General features: G+C 37.3%; 1 protein-coding gene across 1 annotated transcript in view; it reads left to right on the top strand.

The window, feature by feature from the left end:
- The window catches only part of Spag1 (sperm associated antigen 1), a 62,965-nt gene extending 42,970 nt beyond the window's left edge, over positions 1 to 19,995 (top strand). The window contains exons 13-19 of the mRNA XM_027950167.2: positions 2,858 to 3,010; positions 8,000 to 8,166; positions 9,873 to 10,014; positions 11,909 to 12,035; positions 17,319 to 17,483; positions 18,510 to 18,881; positions 18,964 to 19,995. Coding sequence (XP_027805968.2) covers positions 2,858 to 3,010; positions 8,000 to 8,166; positions 9,873 to 10,014; positions 11,909 to 12,035; positions 17,319 to 17,483; positions 18,510 to 18,881; positions 18,964 to 19,095 — 1,258 coding nt within the window. The 3' untranslated portion in view covers positions 19,096 to 19,995. The remainder of the gene's footprint in view (positions 1 to 2,857; positions 3,011 to 7,999; positions 8,167 to 9,872; positions 10,015 to 11,908; positions 12,036 to 17,318; positions 17,484 to 18,509; positions 18,882 to 18,963) is intronic.
- Positions 19,996 to 26,169: the final 6,174 nt, after the last annotated feature.

Genomic DNA, 26,169 nt, shown 5'->3' with positions numbered 1-26,169 from the left:
TGGACAACAGATTATGTGGGCACCATAATATGAATACTTTATTATTTATTTCATTGACAGTACCAGTTTACCTATCAATAGGGCAAAATTTGCTAGGATCTGTGCCTACAATATAAAAAAGCCTTAAGGCACTTGGATTTATTTATTTTTTTTTTGCTAGTTTTATATATGTTCAGATTTAACATGAGTATTTATATTTGGCCTGACCCATGAATAGTTGTGCTGGTTTACACAAGCTAATCTAACAGTTTCAGGATTTTGTGAGCTGGTTGATAATAAGTTGGTAGCTTGGACTCTGCCATGGTGTGAGCACTGATACCATGAAAACTGGCAAGTGCCACGTCGCTCGGCTTTCAAACCTTTTTTCTTTTCCCAGAGAGCCCATCCTTAAACATTTAGCACTGCCTGTAATTGACAAGACCATGTGAATTTGTTAGATACCAGGCATGTTGTGATATACAGCCAGCATCCTTCCAAGCTCCGGTGTCTGTTTTCGATACATTCCCTTTCAGGTTAGTCATAGGCCTTCTTAAATGAAGCGAGATCAGGATGTTTTAATTAAAACTTGAGACTCGCTTGCCTACTGTGAAACAGTGGATTCACTTTGCCCTTAAGTGAGATTGTTTTAGGAGGCAGGCATTTACTGGCTAAAATTCACGTGTATCAGTGTAACAACCCAGGAGGAAGCCAAAGATGGGACTCCAGCCATGGTGTCCAGGGAGACTAGAATGGGGGCTGGTCCTAGGGGAGAACAGGAGCTGGCCACTGAGGTGTGGTTTTAGGTAGGATGTCCTTAGACAAGAGCTGTGTTCTAGGCCAAGGAATCTGGCTTTGCTGGTCAGTGCTGACCTCCACAAAGGCCTGCCGACCTACTTAGATATTTTCTTTGATAGCTGGTATGTGAGTCCCAGCAGGAGGGGAATGGAGATGATGCCCAGTGGAGAGTGACATCATTCTAAAGCTGTGATTCTCAAACTTGTTTCTATGCCAGAGAAGCCATGCTGTGCCTTTGTGGACATGCTGAAATATGGATGTATTTAAATCTCTGTGAACTAGAAATAATTTATTAACAGACAACATGACTATCTTTTTACCCCCAAAAGACTGCATACATTTTCAAGGAAGCTTCCCTTTTAGTTTTTCAGTTAATTATCTTGCTCGTTGAAGATTTCTTTGAGCTATCATTACCAGACAAGTGGTACCATGGGTCAGATATTGACAAAGGAAAACTATGGGGACAGAATTTAAAATATTAAAAATTAAAAATTGACCCGTGAAAATAATGTTTTATGTATCTTGGAGAAAATTTGCTTTTTAATTTTAAGTATCTATGCTCAGGATCTTCATTGTTTCCCAGTGGTATGTTTGAGAATCGCTAGGGGAGTGATGGAGGTGTTTGAGATGTATAAGGGGCCCAGAGCCCTGCCCCTCTCCACACCATCTGTCTCCATATTTCTGTATTACGCCCTTGGGTACAAAGACATTTTGATGGCTAAGCAAAGTTTGAGAACCAATATTCTAGAAATTTTTTATTCTCAACATTTTTTAAACACCCCCTCCCACAAAAAAGTTTCCAGTTGGTCAGACAAAACCCTTTGGGGTTATTTAAACCACACCAAAAAAATCTTTGGGCAACTTTCCATTGAGGATATTTTGACAGACTAAATACAAATGAGTGTTGCCTATATCCTCTGCTTTTTGCCTGTCTTTGCTATTTTCTGCCAGACTTGAAATTAGGAGACTCTTTAGGGTCTTAACTGTGTTAACTTGAATGACAACCTCTTTTGTAAGCTCTGGTTCAGAAGTCCCCTGTATTCATGGTGTTTTTTTTTTTTTAGAGACAGGGTCTCAATGAGTTGCTTAGCGCCTTGCTAAATTGCTGACACTGGCTTTGAACTTATGATCCTCCTGCTTCTACTGCCCAAGCTACTGAGATTACACTTGTGGGCCACCACACCTGACCTCATATGCAATTTTGAGATTGTGGAAATAAACAAAGTTGCATTTACCATGCAAAAATGTACTAAAAGTGAAATGCTTTATCAATTATGGAACCTAAGCTTGGCTGTGGGCCATCTTGATCTAATGAACAGCACTGCGAGCACTGGAAGGCTGCTGTGAAATGGATATAGTCAAGTGGTTGCGAGAGGGACACATTTTTAGTCTCTGTTCTCCTAGCAAGGCCCTCAGCAATATACAGTCTTTTATGTTCTATTTCGGAGTAAAATAAAGTACATGAAGTACTGAAGTAGCTTTAAATAGTTATTCAAACAAAACAAAGAACACAGCCTTGAAATACATCTTTAGTGATATTGGAAGCACTTCATAAACTTAAAAGTTCAAGATGAAAAATCATGGCATACAAAAGATCATTTTAAGTGTAGTTCCTTGATTGTCTTAGTCTATCTTTGACACTTTTTTGCAACAAGTAAATCATAATGAAACATAGAAAGTTTTAGAGCGCTGATTTTCAAAATGCTATGCAAGGTTTTGTGATTTCAGACTAAAGTGCCTTATTAAATACAGTTGCACTTAATGATTTTTGTTTTACTCTGTTAGTAGCATGAATCTCTTACTCTGTGCATGGGGCCATGCAAGGCTCCCTGAGGGCACTGGGGAGGCTGAGGCATGCTGCAGGGAGCTCCCGCCTCAGTGGGCAAAGAGTAAATGGTAGAGCTTTGGTACAGCTTCAAAGAAAGTAACCACAAATTTGATGGCTCTGCTACTTTGGTTTTGCCTTTCTTCTATGTTACCAGGTCTCCAGAATGAAATATTAGATATGTACATATTTGAGTCTAATACTGTAAATTAAGGAGTGGCTTTCAGGATCAATGATATGTAATATTTTTGTCTTTAGGGCTCTGGAACTTCATCCATTCTCAATGAAACCTCTTCTGCGACGAGCAATGGCCTATGAAACTTTAGAGCAGTACGGGAAAGCTTATGTTGATTATAAAACAGTGTTGCAAATAGACTGTGGAATCCAGCTAGCGAATGACAGTATTAACAGGTAATCTAATCTGAGTCAGCTAGCTAAAGTCTGTTTGTTTTCTAATGGAATTGATTTTTCCCTTCCCCCCCTTCAAGAATGATGTCGAAGTGCAGATGTGTTCTCAGTTATTTACTTTACATGAATGATTGCCTTCTTTAAATTTCATGTCACTTCATTAAACTTCATATCTCTCTGTCTCTCTCTCTCTCTAACTTAATTTCTAACCCTTCATATATATTGTGGTCCTCTCAGACCTTTATATTTGTTTCATGGTCCATTTATTACTATTCTATGAATTTTTTTTTAAGCTAATACAGGGTATAGTTCACACATGCTGCTTAAATAACCTGTGATATTAGGAAGGTGTTTTCATTAGTGTCATAAATACCAGAAATGCATCTTCTCACAGGGTCAAATCTTCTCACAGGATTTCAAGGTGTTTATTGGCACTAGGTCTGTTGGCAGAGGCATCTGTGTGGAGTGTTTTTGCTCAGGAGGGTGGACATCTTCATGACCCAGCTAGATACTTGTCTCAGATCCTTGTAAATTAGGAAGAGTATTATTTTATAATGGTGAAATACCAAAGAGTTTGGATCAAATTGATATTATGATGATCTTACCCTGAGTGAGAATGGGAAGGTAGGAGTTTCCAGACTCAGGCTGGTGCTGAGGCTCAGTGGTTGCACACATGCTCAAAGCTGTGGTTCCAGGTCTGGGGTTGTGGCTCAGTGATAGAGCTCTTGCCTAGCATGTATGAGGCACTGGTTTTGATCCTCAGCACCACATAAAAATAAATAAATAAATAAATAAATAAAGGTATTGTGTTCATCTACAACTAAAAAAAATTTTTTTTAAAAAAAGCTCTGGTTCTATACCCGGTACCTGCCCCCTGCCTTGGGCACATATAAGAAAATCTCTAGACTTGATAATTACTTTTCAGGTGAAATTTGAAAATTATGAGTTGGATGACATTTCTAGTATGTATAATAATTTCTGATTCCATTTGTCCAAAATATAACTTCTTGAATATTTATGTGCTCACCCTGTACCCTATGCTGGTCTATTAACTAGGTCCCACTCCCCTTAAAAAGGCAAAGAGGCGAGAAATTACTTGGTATCTGTCTTTCAGTAAATTAGAATATAGAAATTATGGTGGACACTTACATAAGACAGATTATCCCCAGGTGGGACATTTGTTAGATAGTAAGATCAGGGCTGGGTGCAGGCCACAGTCATTGAAGAGTACATTTGAGGAACACCAGGAAAACCTTGAGCAAAACTTAGAAAATGAAAATGGCATGTTTTATGTTAATTCATTTTTGAAGCCATGCCCTGCCTTCCCACATGGCCTTAGCTCACTGTGGAGAAAGCTGTTAGAAAGATCTATCTATATGCAGAGCTGAGAGTCATTCCCTGGAGCTCCCACCTGGTGGTCACGTGAAACCTGTCTGATCCCAGCTTGACTAACAGAAAGGGATATACATAGGTTGAGCATCCCTAACTCTGGAAATCTGAAATCCAAGGTGCTCCAAAATCTAAAACTTTCTGAGCACAATACCATGAGTATTCCACACCTGGCCTAATATGACCATCACAGTCAAATACAGATGCACCAAAAATATTGTATAGGATTACCTTCGGGCTATGTGTATAAATAAGGCGGCTTATAAAATATAAATGGATTTCATGTTTATGCTTGAGCCCCATCCCCTAAATATCACCTACATATATGGAACTATCCCAAAATCTGGAAATAAAAATCTAAAATCTGAAACACTTGTGGTCTCAAGCATTTAGAGTAGGGGATCTCAGCCTGTATTGGTTGTTTGTGGCAGAGTGGGAAGAGACCCAGCCTCAGCATTGGCAGCCTCCTTGATTGTGAGCTGTTAGGCAATCTTACCTGGTGATGCCCAACCACCTTACTGCCATTTGCCATCTCATATGTGCCTGAAGGCCTTGTCCTCATTTGGTCTGGTAAATTCCAGGTCACCCTTTAGGAGAGGACTTGCTTCCTTATTCTAGGAAATGCCTTTCTCTGACCCACCGACACCCCCCCTCAACCCCCTCCCCCCTCGTTCGTGAACCTTAGCTTCCCTTTCTCAGTGCCCCATAATGCTGGCCTTCTCTCATTACCCACCCATATTGTTTTTATATTCTTTGTGTCTCTTTTTATAAAATTCTTCTGTCATTCTGCTGGGAGCTCCTTGAGGTCAGGAATCATGGTGTTTCCATTTTCATAGCTGCGAGTAGATAGCTGTCCTCAGCAACAACGTGTCGAATGAGGGTGTTCTCCAGCAGGGGAAGCTCAGTGTGCTCCTGAGCTTTGGGGCTCTGTGTTTAGTTGTCTCCATTCTTTGCCTGGCAGTTTTCTGGTTGGAGAAAGGAGGATCTTGTCACAGAAGCTCTTCTGAAATATGGAGTGACATATGACAGAGAGGAGGAGCCTGATAAAAAGATATTTCAGGAAAACTAGTGGTAGTCTCAATGGTTTATGGTAATAATCTGAATGGTTTGAAGGGAGAACTTGTATCTGAGAGACTGTGATTACTCTTTCGGCATTTAATATTTTTAATTAAAAATTGAGATAAAATTCACATAGCATAAAATTAACTACCTGCCTTGAAAGTGTGCAATTCAGTCGCATTTGGTGCACTCAGAGTGTGTTGCAACCATTGTTTCCTTCTAGTTCCAACACATTTTCATTATCCCAAAAGGAAACCAGTAGCCATTAAACCATCACTCTTCCTTCTCCCTTTCCCATCCCATACCAATCACCAATCTGCTGTCTTCATCTGTTCTGTATATTTCATATACATAGAGTCATTCACTATGTGACTTTTTGTGTTTGGCTTCTTTCATTTAGTGTAATGTTTTCAAGGTTCATCTATGGTGTAGCATGTATCAGTACTTCATTTCTTTTTATGGCTGAATAATATTCCATTATATGTATGTATATATCATGTATTGTTTATCCATTCACCATTTAATGGACATTGCAGTTGTTTCTACCTTTTGGCTATTGTGAATAATGCTGTTATGAACACTTATGGATAACTTTGTTTACATACCTGTTTTCAGTTCCTTTTGGTATATATGAGCAGAATTGCTGGTTCACATGGCTACATTTAACTTTTTGAGATTTTTTTATATTTTGTATATATGCTCAAGGTTCTTTCATACCAAGTAACTTTTAAGACTACGTTATTTTTTAATTGAATGGTTCTTGTTGGGATACTTTGCTATAACAAAGACGAGAGGAGGCTTTCTCTGGTTTTGCCATATATATTTAATATAAAAGATCCACTTTTAAAATTTTGGTTTTTTTTTTTTCATGAATCCCATATTTATGCTTGCTTTTCCATCTGTTTCAGCTCATCATGGAAAAGTAAGCATCAGCAACTTGTTAATTTTTTTTAATTTAAACATTTGTGCTTATTTTGTTTCTGTCTTCCATTAACCATATTCCTCTCTTCCTCTCTAGGAATCTTACTATGTTAGATTTCCCTGCATATACTTATTCACTCCCTGGCAACACATCATCTTTTTTCAGCTGCTTCTTCCTTCCTCTCTACTGGTAATATAAGTTTTGCTTAAAAATTCTTTTTTTCAAAAGCTTCTTTTTTCTTCTGCAGTTGTGGGTAGTTATACATTAATTTTCAAGTTTAGTTTTTTACATTCAATGAGACTTAGTCATCATAACCAAAGATTGCTCTTGAAATTTCAGGTTAGAAACTGTAGAAAAAGTGTGTATATTACAGTTGTCTGCATGTAATATACAGATTCCTCACACAAAAAGTATTTGAGGGGTTGGGGTTGTGGCTCAGTGGTACAGCACTTGCCTAGCATGTGTGAGGTACCGGGTTCCATTCTTGGCACCACATATAAATAAAAAAGTAAAGTTCCATCAACAACTTAAAAAAAAATCTCTTTGAGACTGTAGACTTAGCTGCTAACTTCAGTGCATTCTGTTAATTAATTAGCAATAAACCTTCTCAGTCTTGGGAAGTGCCTTTTTTAAACCAGATTCATCCCAAAGACATAATTCAGTTTTGTTTTTAAATCCGTGTGACATTTTGTTTGTTTAAAACAATGAGAAGGTAATACTTAAGGATGTTAACCTGAATTTTATGATTGTCATTAGTAAGTGTCAATTGTGTAAGGGCCTTTATGGTAGACTCCAATATCCTATTTTTTCATCTTTATTCATATGAAAAGAAAATAAATATATGGATAATTTGAAAGTCAAAAATACAAGGTAAGACTATCTTAACCTATGATTTAAGAAGCGGTGTTCCATATGACAGCTAGCCATAATCACTTCTATTGTTCATTCTCCAAGTGATGTATGCTTTTTCCTTCCTTCTTTTATCGTTGATCATAATCACTTCTAGCACCAGTCTTGCATACCTGTTGTCAACCACTGTAGTGCAGTTTGTGCCAAGAAATTCTAAAGTACTTCTGATTATTCTCGAGCAATACATTTTCAATTTAGTACTTGCATTAAATATTGGGGAATATTTCTTTTAGGTCTCCTAAATTTTGGTTTCATATTTCACTTTTCAAAAGTTAAAATTTAATTGTGTACATACTAAAAAAATTAAATTAAAAATGCTATTTTTCTTTTGATTAGAAAATGGTCTATCTGGGCACAGTGGTATATACCTGTCATTCAGCTACCCAGGAGACCAAGGCAGAAAGATCTCAAGTTTGAGGCCAGTATGGGCAGCATAAAAACCCTGAATCCAACAAACAAACAACAACAACAACAAAAAAAAAAAAAAAAAGAAAAGAAAAGAAAGAAAGAAAAAGGAATTTATATCATTAATGGCAGTTTGTAAAAGTTCTTTGAAAACATTTATTTTATGTGGAAAGAAAATAGCTCAAGTTTTATGTTTTCTATAAAGAAATACATATAATTAGATATAGTGTTTGTCAGCCTTACTCTGACTTCAGTAATGTAAAAAGTCAAATTGCATAATAAGTAAAGAACACTCATTTTCTCTTTAGAATAACAAGAATTTTAATGGAGCTGGATGGTCCAAATTGGCGGGAGAAGCTATCACCTATTCCTGCTGTGCCCACTTCTGAGCCCCTTCGAGCTTGGCATCCTGCCACACCCATGACCCCAGACCAAGGGGGAGATCCCAGCGGCCATCACTCACCAAGCATCACAGGTGGGGAAACCTGTACTCATTTCCTCTGAAGTTATCCTGAGCCATGTTCGTATTTCCACAGTGGAGTAGTGAAAAGAGACTGAACTCTGGCATCAGACCTGGGGTTAAGAGACCCTGTTCTGCTTTTTGACTGTGTGGTCTTAAGTTGTTTCACACTTAATTGGATTGGACTTCAAGTCTGGAAGTTTGGATCTGAAGCTTCCGTTTTCCTTAGTGAACTTCAAGTCTGTCTAGGAAGCAGGTTGTTAGAAGAGTACCTGGATATATAATGTGAAATTCTATGGTCTTTCTCAGCCCCTGACTTTCCTGACAGCAAACAGTGTATCACTAGCTGGATATTGTACCAGGTCTGTTTTGTAAAATTTATGTTCAGTGGGCATCCTGTTAGGGAATTTGATTTGGCATATGTCTCATTCCAAACTTCAAACTGTGTTGTCATCCACACTATAATCATACCCAAGATGTCTCTACATGATACTAAAAATGTGAGTATCCACAGAGGTTTGGATACAAATGCTAAGCCTATTGTGATGGATTGGAAATATTCACCATTTCTCATCCTGAAAATAAAATGAACCAGCTGTGCATTGTTTAAAAAAAAAAAAGAAAGAAAGAAAAAGAAGTTGTTTCATACCTCCTATGTCCAAGTGTATAGGAAAGGGGGAAATATGAATATCTCATGAGGTGGTTTCTCAAGAAACAATGAAGATATGTATACATGACATGTACTGAGTGTATAATCGTATAGTATCTGCTTAATAAACATTAAATTAGCATTATTATTGAGAAGAAGAATTAAGCTAACCAGTAGACCATGTATGTGACAGGAATAAAGGAATAAAAGTAATACAGCATAAATATTTAACAGGAAATTTGTTGTGCTGGTTAGATATCCACTTCAGGGTTAAGAGGTTTCTTTGCCATTATTTATGAAAATGATTATTGAGCCGAATACTGAAGGTGTTTGTATCCCTATTTCATAGACGGATCTGCCATTTTCACAGCTTAATGAAACGTCTAAGGTGCCCTATACTTTTGTGAAAGTGCCATACAAAGTCTCATGAATTGAGGTTACAGAAATCACCATGGGTCTTGCCAGTTAAGATTAGCAGTTATATTTGCGACTCTAGCTCTTGTCCTTGTTTGGACTATCTGTCAGGTAGTTCTGGCTTGTTAAGGTTTCCATAAACCCAAAAGAAATCCTGCCAGTATGGATAGAATGTGTGAAATTACCTGTATTTTATTTTGTGATTTTTTTTTTTTGTGCGGGGGAGTGGTGCTGGGTTTTACACCTAGGACTGCATTACCTACCACTGAGCCACATCCCTAGCCCTTTTTGTTTTTTATTTTGAGACAGGATATCTATAAGTTCCTGTGGGCCTTGCTAAGTTGCCTTGGACCTTGCTAAGTTACTGAGGCTGGTCTCAAACTTGTGATCGCCCATCCTCAGCCTCCCAAGTCACTGGGATTACAGTTATGTTCCCCCATGCTCACCTTATTTTGTAATTGAAAAGTTGTAGTTTTATAATTACATAATTATTTTTATTTGTAATCAGATTATCTTTTTAGTTTTGTTCCATTTAGACAAGCTCTGTATTGTGTGTGATCAAATTAATTAGCAACATTAGATTTACCTGTAGCTATACTTAGGATTTTATAGAGGTATTTATATGAATATCTCTCTCTTTTTTTTCTTTGTCCCATAGAAGCTATAGAAGAAAAAATGTTTGAAGTGCTTAAGGAAGAAGGAAATGAATATGTAAAGGATAAAAACTATAAAGATGCTCTTAGTAAATACAGTGAATGCTTGAAGATTAATAACAAGGAGTGTGCCATATATACAAACAGGCAAGTTCTTTGTAACTTCATATACTTCTTATGTTAAGACTTCTGATTATTTTAAAAGTAATAATTTTAAAAGTATTCTATTAATTAGTGCAATTAATTTACAATAAGGTAATTAGTTGCCAGTGTTTTGGGGTCATGGTTCTAGGAATTTATATGTCAAGTTGTCTTCTGAGTGTTTCTGAAAGAGATGGGACTATAGAGGTTGCAAAGGGATTGGAAATGTGAGGTGTGGGAGTGACGGGTCCCCTTGAGCTACAGTTGCTGCTTGGGCTGGTGCTGTTCTGATTTGGCACTTCCTGACTTCCTGGCCTCTGCAGCTATCTGAGCTTGGCATTGCCTAGCGGGGGAGGAATGGGAGCCAATGACTTTTCAAAACAGTGTCTTATGGAGCAGTGCGCTTTTTCTTCTGCAGTGCTGAGGGAAAGAACCAGTACCTTTATAGTGTGCGATAGGAACAGGAAGACTATTCTAGAAGGCTGCTTGGTTGCCATATGTTGTAGACAATCTCTCTCTAATAAGTGGTGATTTGGGGATTTTCAGGGAGCGGTTAGAATCTGGGGTGATAGAGTAGGAGAGGATAGTTGCAGGCTTTCACCTCTATTTCAGATAACTTCTTGACCTAGCCTATCACCATGTTTTTGAATGTTTTCCTCTGGTGACAATCTTTTAGCCAAAAACCTTATCACTAAATTCTTTGCCCTTCTGTCCATATTATGGGAATGGGCATCACTGGCTGCGCGGTTCTTAGTGAAGACCCTTCCTACCCTGGCTGCAGGGACAGACAGCTTCTCTTCTCCCTCAGCCAGCTTTTCTTATTGTGGTATCTCAGGGTTCAGGAGCTCTCAATCCCTTTTTCAGTTGACTGTGTCGGGGCCATTTCATCCCCTCTCTCAGTCAGCTCCATTTAGCACTTTGCAAATGTGTCTTTTGAATGTCAGACCCAAACACCCCCTTCCTTCTGTATCAGGGCTGCTCATTACCCCTGACCTCTCTGTTTCAGATGTCAGCAAGCTCAGTGGTCCTATTCTCTACATATCCCTTCAGCGTGACCTGTCTGACCCCTTCAACATCACTCCCCTTCTCTGTGCCTCTGTCGTCTCCTCCAAGATCTCTAACACCCTCCATAGTGTGCCTTCATGTTCATGTTCCTGCTTGTCTTGTTCTCCTAAGTTCTCTTGTCTCTGCTCCAGGTAGCTATGGTGATCTTCCTAAAACCTGGCAAACATGTCAGCCCCCATTAAGTCCCTGTAGCAGACCTCTGTTAAGCTCAGAATACAGCTCAGCCTCCTTGCCCTGATTTGTAAGGACCTTGATCTGGCCTGCCCATTCTTCTGGCTCTGCCCTGCACTGCAGCCATGTGGTGCTTTTCTTAATTCATTAGGAGCCTCATGCTCTCTCCCAGCACAGGTGTGTACACATGCTGTACCTTTAGCCTCCACTGTCCCCTACCGTCCCCTTCCGTCACCTTGACTCTCTCAACCTAGTGACTTGGATCATTCTCACTTCATACTCTGCATTTCAATTTAAATGTCACTTATTCCAGGAGGTCTCCGCTGCTGTCCCTCCTGACTCTGCCCTGTGTGATCTGATGTGATTCTTGGCTGTGTGCTCCCAGAACACCTGTGCAGACTTTATTACATTTGCTCAGTTTACTTCTGTCTGCACCTGACTGCACCCTTCTTGAGGGCTTTCTTTGCAGTTGTATTGCCAGTGCTGTAATTTCATGCACTGCAGGAGAGTTTCACAGCTTGGAGTCATGTGTTCAGTTTCAATTGAAACAGCTTTAGTGTAGAAACTGACACATTGAACCGTTCTCTGATTTTTACTAGTTGTCTCAGTTTACAGATATGCTATCTTTCCTTTGCTAATGCTGTGTTCCCTTGCATTACAACAGAGCTCTCTGTTACCTGAAGTTATGCCAGTTTGAAGAAGCAAAGCAGGACTGTGATCAGGCGCTTCAGATAGATGGTGACAATGTGAAAGCATATTATAGGCGGGCACAGGCTCATAAAGGACTCAAGGTGAGGACATCTGCATTTTCATGTGTAAATTTCTGCTTTGAACATATCAGGTGTTTTCCATGAACATAAATCTCAGGATCAGCCTTCACCATGTGGCATGGTGGCACACATCTGTAATCCCAGTGGCTTGGGAGGCGGAGGCAGGAGGATCATAAGTTCAAGGCCAGCCTTAGCAACTTAGTGAAACACTGTCTCAAAATAAAAAAAAACAAAAAGTGATAGAGATATTGCTCAGTGGTTAAGTGCCCCTCCCCTGGGTTCAATTTCTGGTACCAAGAAAAAAAAAATCATAGGATCATGGAATGGGAATGAGATGATCTAAGATTTAGTCCTAGAACTATATTAATGAGTCCTAAAGCCTTAGAATAGGTTTCAGATTTCACTCCTAACTATACTATGGATTCCTTCCAACTTTAAGTAAGAATTATCCTCTGCCTTCCTGAGGAGTTTCAGCAGGTTGACTTTAGGAGACCAAAAGGTTGTTACTGAATTATTGAAAACCACCAGCAGTGCCACTGGTTCCTTCAGCAAAGATTGTGGTTGAGGTAGGGTGGGGGAAAGCATCTGAGTGGAAGATGGGTCACCCAGTAACACAGTGACATATCAGAGATGTAAAGTACATAGTGATGTGAGCCTGAAGCTGGCTGATGGTCTGTGTGGGCTCATACCAGCATTTGACTCAAAGAAAACCACACCATTAGTTCAGAATAAGGAGGGTGTTGTATAATTACACTTTTCCTTATGCAAATTCTGCATGGAAGCTTAATGAATGAGTGTTCCTATATGTAGAAAATATAGTAACCAGAAATCCCAGAAAATATCAGAAAGCTTCCCGAGCCCCTTTGCTGTCTCTTCCCTTTCCTCTTTATCTAATTTCTATTTTCATAGCTTTGCTTGTTTTGACATCACCATAGAGTACACTATCTTTGGGGTTCTTTTAGTCAATATAACCTGAGATTCATTCATTTTGAGAGTATCAGGAATTGTTTCTTTTATCATTGTTGTGTGAATATCACAAGTTGTTATACATACACCAGTTGTTTCTTGCTTGGGGCTTTTATGAGTGAGACTACTATGACATTCTTATGCACATGAACTTGTTCATGAGCTATATAGCTGAAAGTAAGTGGGAGTGATGATGGATAGAGATGGTCAGATCAAGAGAGGCCAGGCCAAGGAAGTTAGGCTTGATCCTGCAGGTGATGGGATCAACCTTAGGGGATAAATACTATGGTGACAGATCCAATTTCGGGACAACATAGAAGGTAGATCAGAGAGGGGTCTTTTAATAGAATAGGAGTGTAAGTGGGAGGCCACCAAGGTGAGAAGCACATAGCCTAGAGGAAGGAGAGAAGGTATACTTTACAGAGCTTCTGTAACAAAGTGCCACAGATTGAGTGGCTTAAACAACAGAAATTTATTTTCTCACACTCTGGAGGTCTAAGATCATGAAGGGATGGTTTCTTCTGAGGCTTAATCTCCTTAGTATGCAGATGGCCATCTTCTCTACATCTTCACAGTCTTCCCTCCCTGTGTGTCTGTGTCTAACTTTCCATTTCTTTTAAGGGCACCAGTCACATTGGAATAGGGCCCACTCTAACCAACTAGTTTTAACTTAATTACGTTTTTCAAGACTGTCTCCAAATATACTTATATTGTACAGTATTGTGGGTTAGAACTTTAATATACAAATTTTGGAGGAACAGATTCAGACCATAATAGAAGTTGGTTCAAGGTTGTTTGATGATAAAGTTGGCAGGACACAACAGTGAGATGTCTGGGGTTAGAAGGGAGTGCCACCTAGAGACCTAGGAGGTGCAGTGTGATAATGGAGGGTACCCAGGAAGTGGGGACAGGCTTGTGCAGGGAGTAGTTTTGACTTTTTGAGTTAGAGATAGTTCTTTTAATCCCATGCCCATCATTGAAAGGGAAATACCTGGATTTTGCTGGGAGTCATGTTGCTTAGTGTACCAGATGAGTGTCATCTGTGTGCGCAGAGTAACCAGGCATTTCTAGATCGCAAATCAGCTCAGACTGCAGTAGAGCCATGTCTGCGCTTCCTGCCAGGACCAGATGCCTCCTTCTGAGAGAGCCATGCAGCTGCACCATATTTACAGTGCCAGTGTCCAGGTGACCCTGATGACCCCTCCACTTTTTTTTATAGCTTTTTTTATTCATTTACTTTTTATGTGGTGCTGAGGATTGAACCCAGGGCCTCACACATGCTAGGCAAGTGCTTTCCCACTGAGCCACAACCCTAACCCCCACTCCACTTTTAGTTAGCAAAACTGTTTTGTAAACCTAATGTCAAGATTTCTGGGGCTGGGGTTGTGGCACAGTGGTAGAGCACTTCCTTTGCATGTGCAAGGCCCTCAGCACTACATAAAAATAAATAAATAAAATAAAGGTATTGTGTCCAACTACAACTACAAAAAATAAATATTTAAAAAAAAAAACAGATTTCCTCGATGGTGTGTGGCACCATGAATTAAGAGAGTCCTTCAAAATTTACTTAACTCTTGGAGCTGATGGATTTGGGTAAATGAGGATAAATTTGCTTGACTCATGAATTTATATATGGCCAAACTCTTAGACCAGGTCCACCTTGTACTGGTTGCTTCTTTAAACCTGTTTAGCTGACTCAAGATCAGAAACTGCACTTAATAAAGGACTGGAATTTTATCCTTGGAATGAATTTTAGAAATTCTATTATGATGCAGAAAAAAAATCCCATATTTGAGTAATTTTGTCCCACCATATTATGAGACTGGTATCTTGTTCTCTTTTCACTTTTCATAGCTTGATTTATCTGTCCAGTAGGTTGAACTGTGTGCCAAGTGAATTTAATTTTAGAATCTTTAAAGGCTACAATTGCTTATGAAATGTGTCAGATTTCACACCTGGATCAGTTTGCTCAGGGTGAGTGTAACCAGGAATTGGCACAGGTGTCCTGTGCCTCCCACTGCACATTCTGCTTTCTCTGATCTTTTTTTCTTAGCTGACTTTAGTAGTTTGTGTATGTGTGCAGTTTTGAAAAGTATTTACAGTTGCTTTTCACAAAAAAGGTAATCAATATTTTGTTTTTATTTCTCTTATTATGTTTATGTTATGTGGTAGGTTATGTGGTAGGTGTTGTTAGTATAGAGATGAATAAAACAGGGTGCCTACTTAAGGAGTTTACAGCCAATAAGGGATGCTACAAGGCCAAAAATATCAAAGTGAATAATACGCTATAAAATAATGATCAATTTTATAGTTTAAAAATGTCTATTAGGGTCTGGGGTTGTGGCTCAGCCATAGAGCGCTCACCTAGCACGTGTGAGGCACTGGGTTTGATCCTCAGCACCACATAAAAATAAATAAATAAATAAAAACAAAGGTATTGTGTCCAACTACAACTAAAAAAATAAATATTAAAAAAATGTCTACTAATAGTAAACATTATCACCAACACATATGATTATACTCTTTTTTTAAAAGGTCTACGGAGGTTCTTAGCAATTTGTAAAGGCCTCCTTTTGGCCAGTGCCACACTTTATATACGCTCTGGTGTTCCCACCACTCTGCATGGCTGCTCTCTCTTCAGGTCTTGTTCTCTGACAACTGTAGCAAAAGGGATCCCCTTCCTCCCTTGTGGGTGTCTGGCACAGCCTTTTCTTATTTATCATGACAGTTGGTAATTATTTTATTTTTTCGTGTTTACTTCTGTTATTGTTCCTTATCATTGGATGTAAGCTCCCACAAGGGCATGACCCAGCTTTGTCCTGCCACAGTATTCCCAGCTGCACACACAGGGTCAGCTGAGTGACCACTTGTAGCAGGGCGTGGACACCCCCCGCACTACCTCCTTGCCTGGTGCTGTCCTCTCCTTTCTTGCTGCCCTGCCCTCTTCCTGCCTCTGTGTTAGTACTTACCCACATGTTCTCTCGCATTTCCTCCAACCAAGCAGACTGCTTTTCAGGCAGACTTTCTTGAGTGAGTGAAAATGACCACATCAGCTCCTGTAGGTTGTACTTCCATTTCCACGCTGCAGCTCAGAGCTCACACTGTTTATCACCTACCTTCTAGGCACTGCTGCTGTGATCATCTCTTATTTCCTTACACCAAAGTTTCTTCATTTTTAAAGCAGGAACAATGAAAGTTAATATTAACAGAGCTATTGTGAGAATAAAGTCAGCCTTGAAAAATGCTTAGAATGGTAAAAGTTTGCTGTTACCATATTCACACCCACTTGGGATATAAATACAGTGTCAGTTTTTTTCCCCCCAATAGGTTCCATCTGTGCTGTTGCAACACAGTAGCATGGAAATTTATCACTAATAGTATATATTAGTTCGTAAACAATTTACCTTTTTTATAAATTAGAGTGGATTTAAGGTTATCCCTTTCAACATGTTACTCTTGCTCTGGCACATTGCTGAGGGAAGGGGTAGGGCTATGGCATTACAGGAATGTCATATAACCACAAACAGAGCTCATCTGTGGCTCAGTCTCCAGTGCATGCTGTTATTAATGTGTCACATATCATTACAATTCTTTGCCTCCTCACAATTTGGTTTAATTAAAATAGTTTAAAGTTCCAGGACATGGTCTGTCACAGCAGACTGATTTTGTGGCATCTGTATCTGATACCAGAGTCAATGGACACATTTTGTTATTGTCTCTTAGGTTAAAGGTTGACACCTATTTCAAACAGTAAACAATTTTGAAGGGTTTTATGAGATAATAATATAATTACTACCATTTATATATCTTTATTGGTTTAAACTATTATTTATTAATTTATTCTTTGGTATAGCCTTGTGAAAATTAGTATAGAGTTTTTGTTATATTTTAAAGATGAGAAAACTTAAGCTTATCTCACTATGTTGCCCAGGTTGGTCTCAAACTGCTGAGCCTAGGTGATCCTCCTGTCTCAGCCTCTTGAGTAGTAGGACTGTCACCCTGCCCAGCTTAGGGTCTTTTTTTGAGTTTCACTACAAGGAGGTAGCCAACATGAGACTCTTGACTCTTTTGTTTGCTTATCGAGATGGGTGCCTACCAAGTGTGAGAAAGAGGAAAGCTGTAGTGACACAGAATAGCACGTGGATTTACTAATTCCAGATTCTGTGCTCTTTCTTCAATAGAGGGGTTTGCTGTATAGTGGGTTATACTCCTTTAGCTGCAGACTCACACACAGGCGCTTTACAAGACCCCCTAGGTACACAGTTTACTTTGTCACACAGGCTTATGGAAGTTTTGTCTTTTATTTATGAAAATTATTTGTTGTCTTCCTATTTTCAGAATTATCAGAAAAGCTTATCTGATCTCAATCAAGTTCTCCTATTAGACCCAAATATTGTTGAAGCAAAGATGGAATTGGAAGAGGTAACCAGACTCCTCAATATTAAGGATAACACAGCATCATTCAACAAAGGAAAAGAGAGAAGGAAAATTGAAATTCAAGAGGTATTGTATTTGATTATCTTTGAAAGTACTCTTTTGGAGATGTTATACATAACTAAGGTCATATTCCTTTGACTTCCACAAAATCTTATTCTGATGATCAGTGAAAAATTTTAGCCAGTGATAAAGACAAAACTTGTCCTTTGCAGTCATAATTAACCATTGTGATTTCCCAGGGTGGGTCCATGGCTGGCATCGTGTTTCTTCAGTTCTTCCTTTCTTTGCTGGCCAGTCTGGCCTGCTCGTGGCACTGATAACACTCCATGGCATATTGGAGCCACAGCCCTTAGCCATCAGGCTTTGCTTCAGATTAGACCTGGAGAATCCTGACAGAACTGACTTTAGTTTCTGGACCCTAAAAGCCACACCCCATGGAGATTTTCCCAGACCTTTTTTAGCACTCTGAAATAAGATTGGCTCATTGGAGATTTTGGACTATCCCAGGATCAAACATGGCTTTGTGATTTCCAATAATTCAGATGTTTTGCCCTGCCATTAGTGAAGAATTCCAGGCCATGAATCCCTGTACCTTTATGAATACCAATTCTTGGTCTTATATTTCCACTAAGAATAAGACGCTAATAGGTGAGAGAAGCCAGAAGTTTTCTTCCCTTTAAAGAAGGAAGAAAAAATCTGTTCTAAGAGATTGAAAAATGTAGTGAACTTCTGTTAAATGTAAGGAAATAAGAATAATGGTAAAATTTATCAAGAAAAAGAGAAAAAGTGTTTTAGGTTTTCATTTTGTGCAACATTTTTATTCAAAGAAAGTTCTGAAAATAAAATTAATAATAATTTCAATGTAAAACGATTTTAAAGTAGTATATGTAGAATACATTTATGAATTTGGATTCTTAGAACCTAAAATTCTCTTCCTAAAGAAATTATAGATTTTTATTACAAATTACATACTTCTGACTTAAAACTCAAGTACAATCTACTTGTGGTTTTCAATTTCCATTTTCAAAGGCAACAGAGTATGTGTGGTGACTGTTATTCAGTGTCACTGTATAATTTTTTTTTCTCATGAAGGTGAATGAAGGCAATGAGGAGCCTGAAAGAACCTCAGGGGACATCTCAACTGAATGCCTGGCTCCTGAGAAGGGAGGTGGAAGCAGTTTTGGGACACTAGAACACTCCGAGAGACTTGAGATTTCCATGCCTACTAATGCCTATGAATTTGGCCAGGTTATAAATGCTATCAATACAAGGAAAGATGAAGAAGCCTGTGCACACCTTTTAGCCATCACTGCACCAAAAGATTTGCCAGTGTTGCTGAGTAACAAACTTGAAGGGGATACATTCCTTCTTCTAGTTCAGTCTCTGAAAAATCATCTTATTGATAAGGATCCCTCCTTGGTGTATCAACATCTTTTGTATCTGAGTAAAGCAGAAAGGTTTAAGGTAAGTGATAAAGTGTTTTATTAATGATATCAGTTCTTTCAGGGTTTCTTAACTAACTTTTTGCCTTTTTTTTTTTTTTCAGATGATGTTGACATTGATTAGCAAGAGCCAAAAGGAGCAAATTCAACAGCTGTTTGATGATCTTTCAGCCACACCAAACCACCATTTTACTTTAGAAGACGTACAAGCCTTAAAAAGTCAGTATGAGCTTTAACTCAAGGTTACTGTTAGATTTCTTCCATGCATGTGTGCTCCTGTAACACCGACGAATGGTATTGTAATAGAGTTGCATGGATAAAACCTGGCTTAGAAAAGATCCCTTGGTCTGGACTGTAAAACATTTTACTTATTTTTATACACAGAACATGTATATTCTACAATCTGCTTTTTTTAAGTTGTAAATATTTTCTTATGTACCAGAGCCAACATCTTTATATTTAAAAAGTATGTTTAGAACATGTTAAAAATACATTTTAATTTATAGTACGCATTTTCTTTTAATAACTTACCTGTTAAAAACTTGAGTTAAACTGCATTTCTCTGAGCTATGAGGAAGTTCTATTAAGTTTGATAGAAATGAATTTCTTTAAAAATTTTTTTTAAAGTTAAAGTTATGATTATTCACTTTATATCTTAAGATACATATAAATCCCATTTTATACTACTAGTGAATTAAAATCAATTAAAATGAAATGCAACACTGAAATCTATGATGAGGTGATTATTAAATAAATTGTGTTTATCAATGAGAGCCATAAGAGAAACTTATTTTTTCTAATAAGGAAGTATTGCCTAATGATTAAGAACAAAAATTGCCAAAAGTTTCTACCACTTTTTACTAGATTTTAAGAAGTGACTTACTCTTATATATATTGCTTATGTAAGCAAAACATCCATTATATAAAAGCAAATTAAGCCTGCATTTATATTTGAATTTGTTCCCATATTTTTCTCAAACATTACATGTTCCCTTCCCCTTTTTTGTTTTCTGCTTTTGTGACTATATTTATCCCTGTACTATAAAAGGAAAGTGAAGAACTCATCATATTGAAAACTCTTTGTTAATTGGGCCAAAGTAAAGGTGTTTCTTAACAATAAAACATTCAGGTCTCAATCAGTATGTATTGTCATTTGTTCCAGTGTCTACAGTTAATTATCTTTTTAGGGGGTGTTTTCTTGTATATTTAAAAGTGAAGATGAAAGATTAATATCACTTTCATTATTTCCATAATCACTGTTACTTTATCTAATCTTTTATAATTGCAGAATATTTTCAAAATCATCAACAGAACCTTTCAAACTGTACTTTTATGAGTGAAAATTTATAACCAAAAAATGTTTCTTCTTTTTTATGTCTAGTTTTTATAAAAGTAAATGATGGACTGTATTACACACTGGTATACGTACACATAACAGTGTATCTCATATCACCTAGGATGTTGTAGATGTTTTAGTTTGTGCAAGGACACTCCATGTTGTTCACACAACAAAATTACCTCCATTTCTTAGGCTATATTCCTATCATTAAGTGTCGGTTGATTAACTGCTTGCTTTCTGTAAGCACAATGATCTCATCTATGTGGTTGGAAAGGATAAAAGAAAACTCTTCAAATACACCTTCATATTTATGCACATTAAGACCCCTCTGGTATTATAGCCAGAAAGCAAGTGGCTGTTCCTTGAGCTCTGGTGGCATCTTCTGGAAATTTGTCATGGTACAACAGTTGCACAGGACTATTTTTTTTTTTTTTAGGGTGGGGGATACTGGGGATTGAATCCAAGGGCACTTTACCACTGAGCTACTTCCACAACCCCTTTTAAAAATTTTATTTTGAGACAGGGTCTCCTTAAATTGCCAAGGCTGGCCTCAAAGTTGGAATCCTGCCTCAGCCTCCCAAATTGCTGGCATTATAGTATGCATCACTATGCCTGGCTTATATAGAGACTACTTGGAATAGCAAGCATCTTTCTTCCCCAATTTGTTTTTGTACTGAAAGTGAGTACTATTGGAGCCTGGCACAAGTAGGTAGATACTTTGTCTTCATTGAATGAATCTAGAGGACACTGCCTTAAATATGCTAAATCCCAGCCAATTCCATAAAACCTCTGATAAGTGGGGTGGGGGTTGGGGGTGTCGGTAGGGAAGAATGAAGGAACTTTGGTTTGTGTAGAGGGGAGTGAGGGTAGGGGAGGGGCTCTAGGGATGGGAAGGACAGTAGAATGAGACAGTCATTATTACCCTATATACATGTATGATTACACTGCTGGTGTGACTCTGCACCATGTACAGCCAGAGGAATGAGAAGATGTGCTCCAATTGTGTACAACATGTCAAAATGCATTCTACCATCACTAACACTAAATAAAACAAAATTCCTAAAAAGTGCTCATTTCCAGAGCAGATTAGAAGTTCCTATTATAGAGAAGCTGCTGAACATTTCTCAGTCATTCCTGGTATGTTTGCATAGTCACTTGGGAATCTTAATATCTAAAGTCTAGGAGGTTAGGAACCTAAAAAGAGGAAGCTGAAATTTGTGACCCAGTGGCCGAGAAGCTGGGCTGTGCAGTAACTAATTAATATATGAATTGTATAAGCATTTTAAATAAACTGAAACTATGTATATGGCTCCCTGGGGAGCTCTTACCTTTAATAAACTTATACTTAATTTGGGGAAAATTGTCAGTAACACCAAGCATCAATGAAATGCTCAAAGGTCACAGGTATTAAAAAGGGTGAGATAATAAGAATATTTTCTAAAATCTAAGCCACATCATAAGAACAGCTCAAGAAAACTGGATTACTTTAACTATAGAATTTCCACAAGAAATTACTATTAGCAGGTAGACGGCAGACAAGAGACTAACAAAGCAATTTGAATTGATTTTTTATTTTTCTATAAGGTTTTAATAGTGTCCTAAAGTCACATCCTAAGTATGAAAATTTACTCTTAAAACCTGCCATTTGACCTCTGCAATAGTGCAGCTGCTTTGGGACAGTTTGTCAGTTCCTCAAAAAGTCAGAATTACCATTTCACTCAACAATTTCAAAATTCTTGGTATCATATCCAAGAAAGCTGAAAATGCAGAAATTTGTCCATCAACTGATGAATGCATAAACACAAGTTTGTGAAATCCAAGCAATAGAATACTATTGAGCCATAAAAGAAGGAGGAAGTGATAGTGCTGTTTGTTCCATGGTAAACTTTGAAAGCATTAAGAAGACAAAGCTACATTTTATGATTCCATTTATATGAAATGTTCAGAATGGATGCTATTCATAGAAACAGAAGATAGATCAGTGGTTGCCAGGGACAGAAAGGAGAGAAGAATGGGAACTGACTGCTAATGGGTACTGCTAATGAGGTAGTGAAAATGTTTTAGAATTACATAGTGGTAATGGTTGTACAACCTTGTGAATACACCACATTAGAATTGTATACTTGAGAAAAGTATGAATTTTATGTTATGTGAACCATATGTCAACTTTTTAAAATGAGAAAACAAAAGCAAATTACCTGAGGAAGTGGAAAAGGCAAACTTTGGGTTCTCCAATCCCAAAGGATATTTACTTGAGCCTGTTAAGAAATTTACCAGGAGAAATAAAAGCTAGGGAAGAGTGACAGACTAAATACCTCCACCCTCTATGATTGGAAATGAGGTTAAGGATATCAACTCTTAACTTTCTATTTAACACTAGTGGAGGTTGAGGCCATACAGTAAGGCCCCGAACATTATCAAAGGAAGAAGTAAAACTATTTGCAGACATAAGGATCAAAATCAAGTACCAAATTCAATTAAAAACTAGTCAAAAATGAGACATTTTAAAGATCTGTACACTGAAACTACGAAGCATTATTGAGAGAACTAAAAAAAAAAAAAAGATCTATTGACTGACTGGAAGACTACTGTTAAGATGCAAACTTTCCCCACATTGATAGTCAACGTCCCAGCAGGCTTTTTGGTAGAAATCTACAAGCAAATTGCAGTCTAAAGGTAGTAATCAAGTCGGTGGGAATGGGACAAGTAGTGCCCATCACAAATGGTTTTACATTTGGAAAAATAAAATTGGACCTCTATATTATAACAAATGCCAAGATAAAATTCAAGACAGACTAAAGCAAATATAAGAAATTAAATAAAAATCTAATAAGAAATCCAGAAAGACAAAAGTACCATTTAGGACTAGGAGAGAACTTAAGGTGATTACAAGGTCTGAATATTACAATTAAACATATTAATGATATAGCTTTCACATTGTAAAAAGATAAAACGCATGGGTGAAGATGCGGTGGTGCATGCCTACTAGGCTGAGGCAGGAGGATCACGAGTTAAAAGCCAGCCTCTTAACAGCAAGACCCTGTCTCTAAATAAAATACCAAATAGGACTGGGAATATGGCTCAGTGGTTGAGTGCCCTTGAGTTCAACCTCCAGTACCAAAAAAAAAAAAAAAAAAAAAAAAAAAGGAAAAGAGTATATGGGAACTCCGAACTATCTTTGCAACTTTTCTGTAAGTTCAAAAATATTCCAATAAAAATTTTACTCAAGAATAAAATAGAATGCACACTAAAAAAAAAATGGAAGAAAAAAAGCTGCTAACAAATAGTCAAATAATAGATTTGGAGAAAAATGTAGTAAGTCAAACTGATAACAGCTGTATTATATACAAAGATCACTTTCAAACTGACAAGAAAACAACCCCAAACAGGGAAAGCATATAATAGCAAATTTAAATACCCATATCCCCCAAAAGACAAATTATGAAGAGATGTACAACTTTACTAGTCAGGAAAATATAAAATCAGGTAATAGATAACTAAACAGTCTTGCAAAAATTACAATTACCTAATTGCTGGTGGAATGCAGAAATAAGGAGACTCATGTAGTACTAAGTAGACTATAAATTATTCTGATGGTCTTTGTTGGAAGAGAATCTGGGAATCTTATTAAAATTTTAAATACATGTACTCGAACATAACCATTTGATTTCCACGAATCTATCACTCATAATTAAAACTATCAGAAAATAAAGGACATATTAGGGTGTTTCCTAGAGGGTTTTCTAATAAGGAAAAAATAAGCAGAAACAAAGTGAATGTTCACCAATATGAGAATGTTTGAATAATTATAGTAAACATTTATACTATATAATTTTAATACAGCCATTAAAAAGAATGAATTGGTGGGCTGGGGTTGTGGCTCAATGGTTGAGTGTTCATCTAGCACACATGAGGCACTAGTTTGATCCTCAGCACTACACAGAAATAAAATATTGTGTCCACCTAAAACTAAAAAATAAATATTTTTTAAAAAGGATGAATTGGAGCTATTATAGAAGACTAGGACAGACTTCCTTAACCCATTTTGTCCCATTGTCTCCATGTGAAATAACCTATTAAAACTTTAGTATATATGTAATATAAAATTATATATAATTATATTAATATATAAGGTCTAATTTTAGTTTCCTAACTATTTTAATACCACCTGTGTCAATTTCATTGAAATATTCACAGAATTGAAAACTCAGGATCTAAGATAATATTGGGAAAATAATAAAAGAATATATGCATTGTGTGACTATATAAACATGGAGAGAACTATTGCTTTATAAATATGAGGTCATTTGTGTTGGTTATGGGAGAACTTAATGTGACAAGAGGGGCAGAGCAGAGAAAGGGGAAACCAAAGAGGAGAGGAAAGGGAAAAAGGGGCAAGAGAGAAATAAATTCTTTTGTGTACATTTTATTTAGACTTTCTATAATAACTGCCTCTAAAACATCTGTTTATGTTACCTCTAAGGCAATCATTTCTTTATGTGGTTGAAAGCATTACATTTTATTTAAACAAACAGAACAAAAGTCCCCAAAAAGCAAAGTTAAAATGCCTTGGCTATATCAGCCCTGAAACATTATGTTCCAGTGGCTACCATACATTCTAGAACATTTAAAAACAAATTTGGTATAAAGCCTTGTTAAAAATGACTACTTTTCAGACACTAGTAAACACCTTATTTAACTGGACAATGTTATGAAAGACACCAGTCACCAACTCTGAGGCAACAACTCAAAAACATCTTCATTCCCTTTGTTCAGTTATTCTGTTGTACCACAGCATATTATCCTTAATTTCCTCTTCAAATATAAAGTGAATACTCCAAGTACAGGAAAAACAAAAAGGAAAGATAAGATCCTTGACTTTAAGAGCCTACAGGTTGTTTTTGTTTGCTTGTTTGTTTAAGATTTGCTTTCCTAGCACCTTGAATTCAGAATTCAGAATCTGGAGGTACCTGTACACAATCTGGCATAGTATCTAAATTTTACCTCCTTCATACAGGACAAATGGTAGCAGAAATAGGTGCTCCAATGCTATCCAGGAAAAATGCTGGAGAGAAAAAGAAAAAAGTAAAAGCCAGACTATCCTGTTGCCACCCACACACACACATCATAGAATTAGCAAACTCTGTTACAGAGAAAAGAACTTGCCATTTCTTATTGCTCATATAACATAGATGAAATCAAGCTGGTTACCAATCCTGAAAACCTGGCTCTCCATGGTTAAAAAAGCAAGCAAACAATTTAAACCCTGATGGCCTTAACATCAATTTCTACCAAACATTCAAAGAAGACATGATCCCAATATTACACATTCTGATAACTGAAGTTCACCCTAGGTTAATGTTCAAAAAATCACATTCACCACAGAAGCACATTAAAGGAATAAATCAAATTATGTAACTGATGCCCCTCCCTAAAAAGCAGATAATAAAATTCAACATTTTCCAAAGTAAGAGCTCTTGACACACTAGGAGCTGGAAAAGAACTGACTACATTTGATAAAAAATACCTATAAAATATATGCAATTAATATCATAGTTAAAACAATGAAAGGTTCCCTTTGAAATTATTAAATCAACAATGACTCCTACAACAAATTATATCCTAGGAGTCCTAGACAGTGCTAATGGACCAGAAGAAGAAATGATGCAATGACCTAAGAAACAAAACATCTTGAATCTCAGCCCGGCCACTTTACCAGTTATGCAAACTCCAGGCCAAGTATTCAATATCACTGTTTCTCAGTTACCTTGTCCAGATGTAATATAGTGGGGGATAACATGTACTCCTTTCACAGGGTTGTTCTGAGGAGTAAGTTAATATTTTTAAAATGCTTAGAAAGCATTTGATACTTCAAGGTGCTATAAAAGTGTTTTTTTTTTTTTTTTGAAGAGAGAGAAGAGAGACTTTTTTAACATTTATTTTTCAGTTTTCGGTGTACACAACATCTTTA

This window comes from Marmota flaviventris, chromosome 15 (assembly GCF_047511675.1).
Source record: "Marmota flaviventris isolate mMarFla1 chromosome 15, mMarFla1.hap1, whole genome shotgun sequence".
Taxonomy (NCBI): Eukaryota; Metazoa; Chordata; class Mammalia; order Rodentia; family Sciuridae; genus Marmota; species Marmota flaviventris.
The sequence above is the reverse complement of the archived record's forward strand: the minus strand, read 5'-3'. Positions and strand labels throughout refer to the sequence as shown.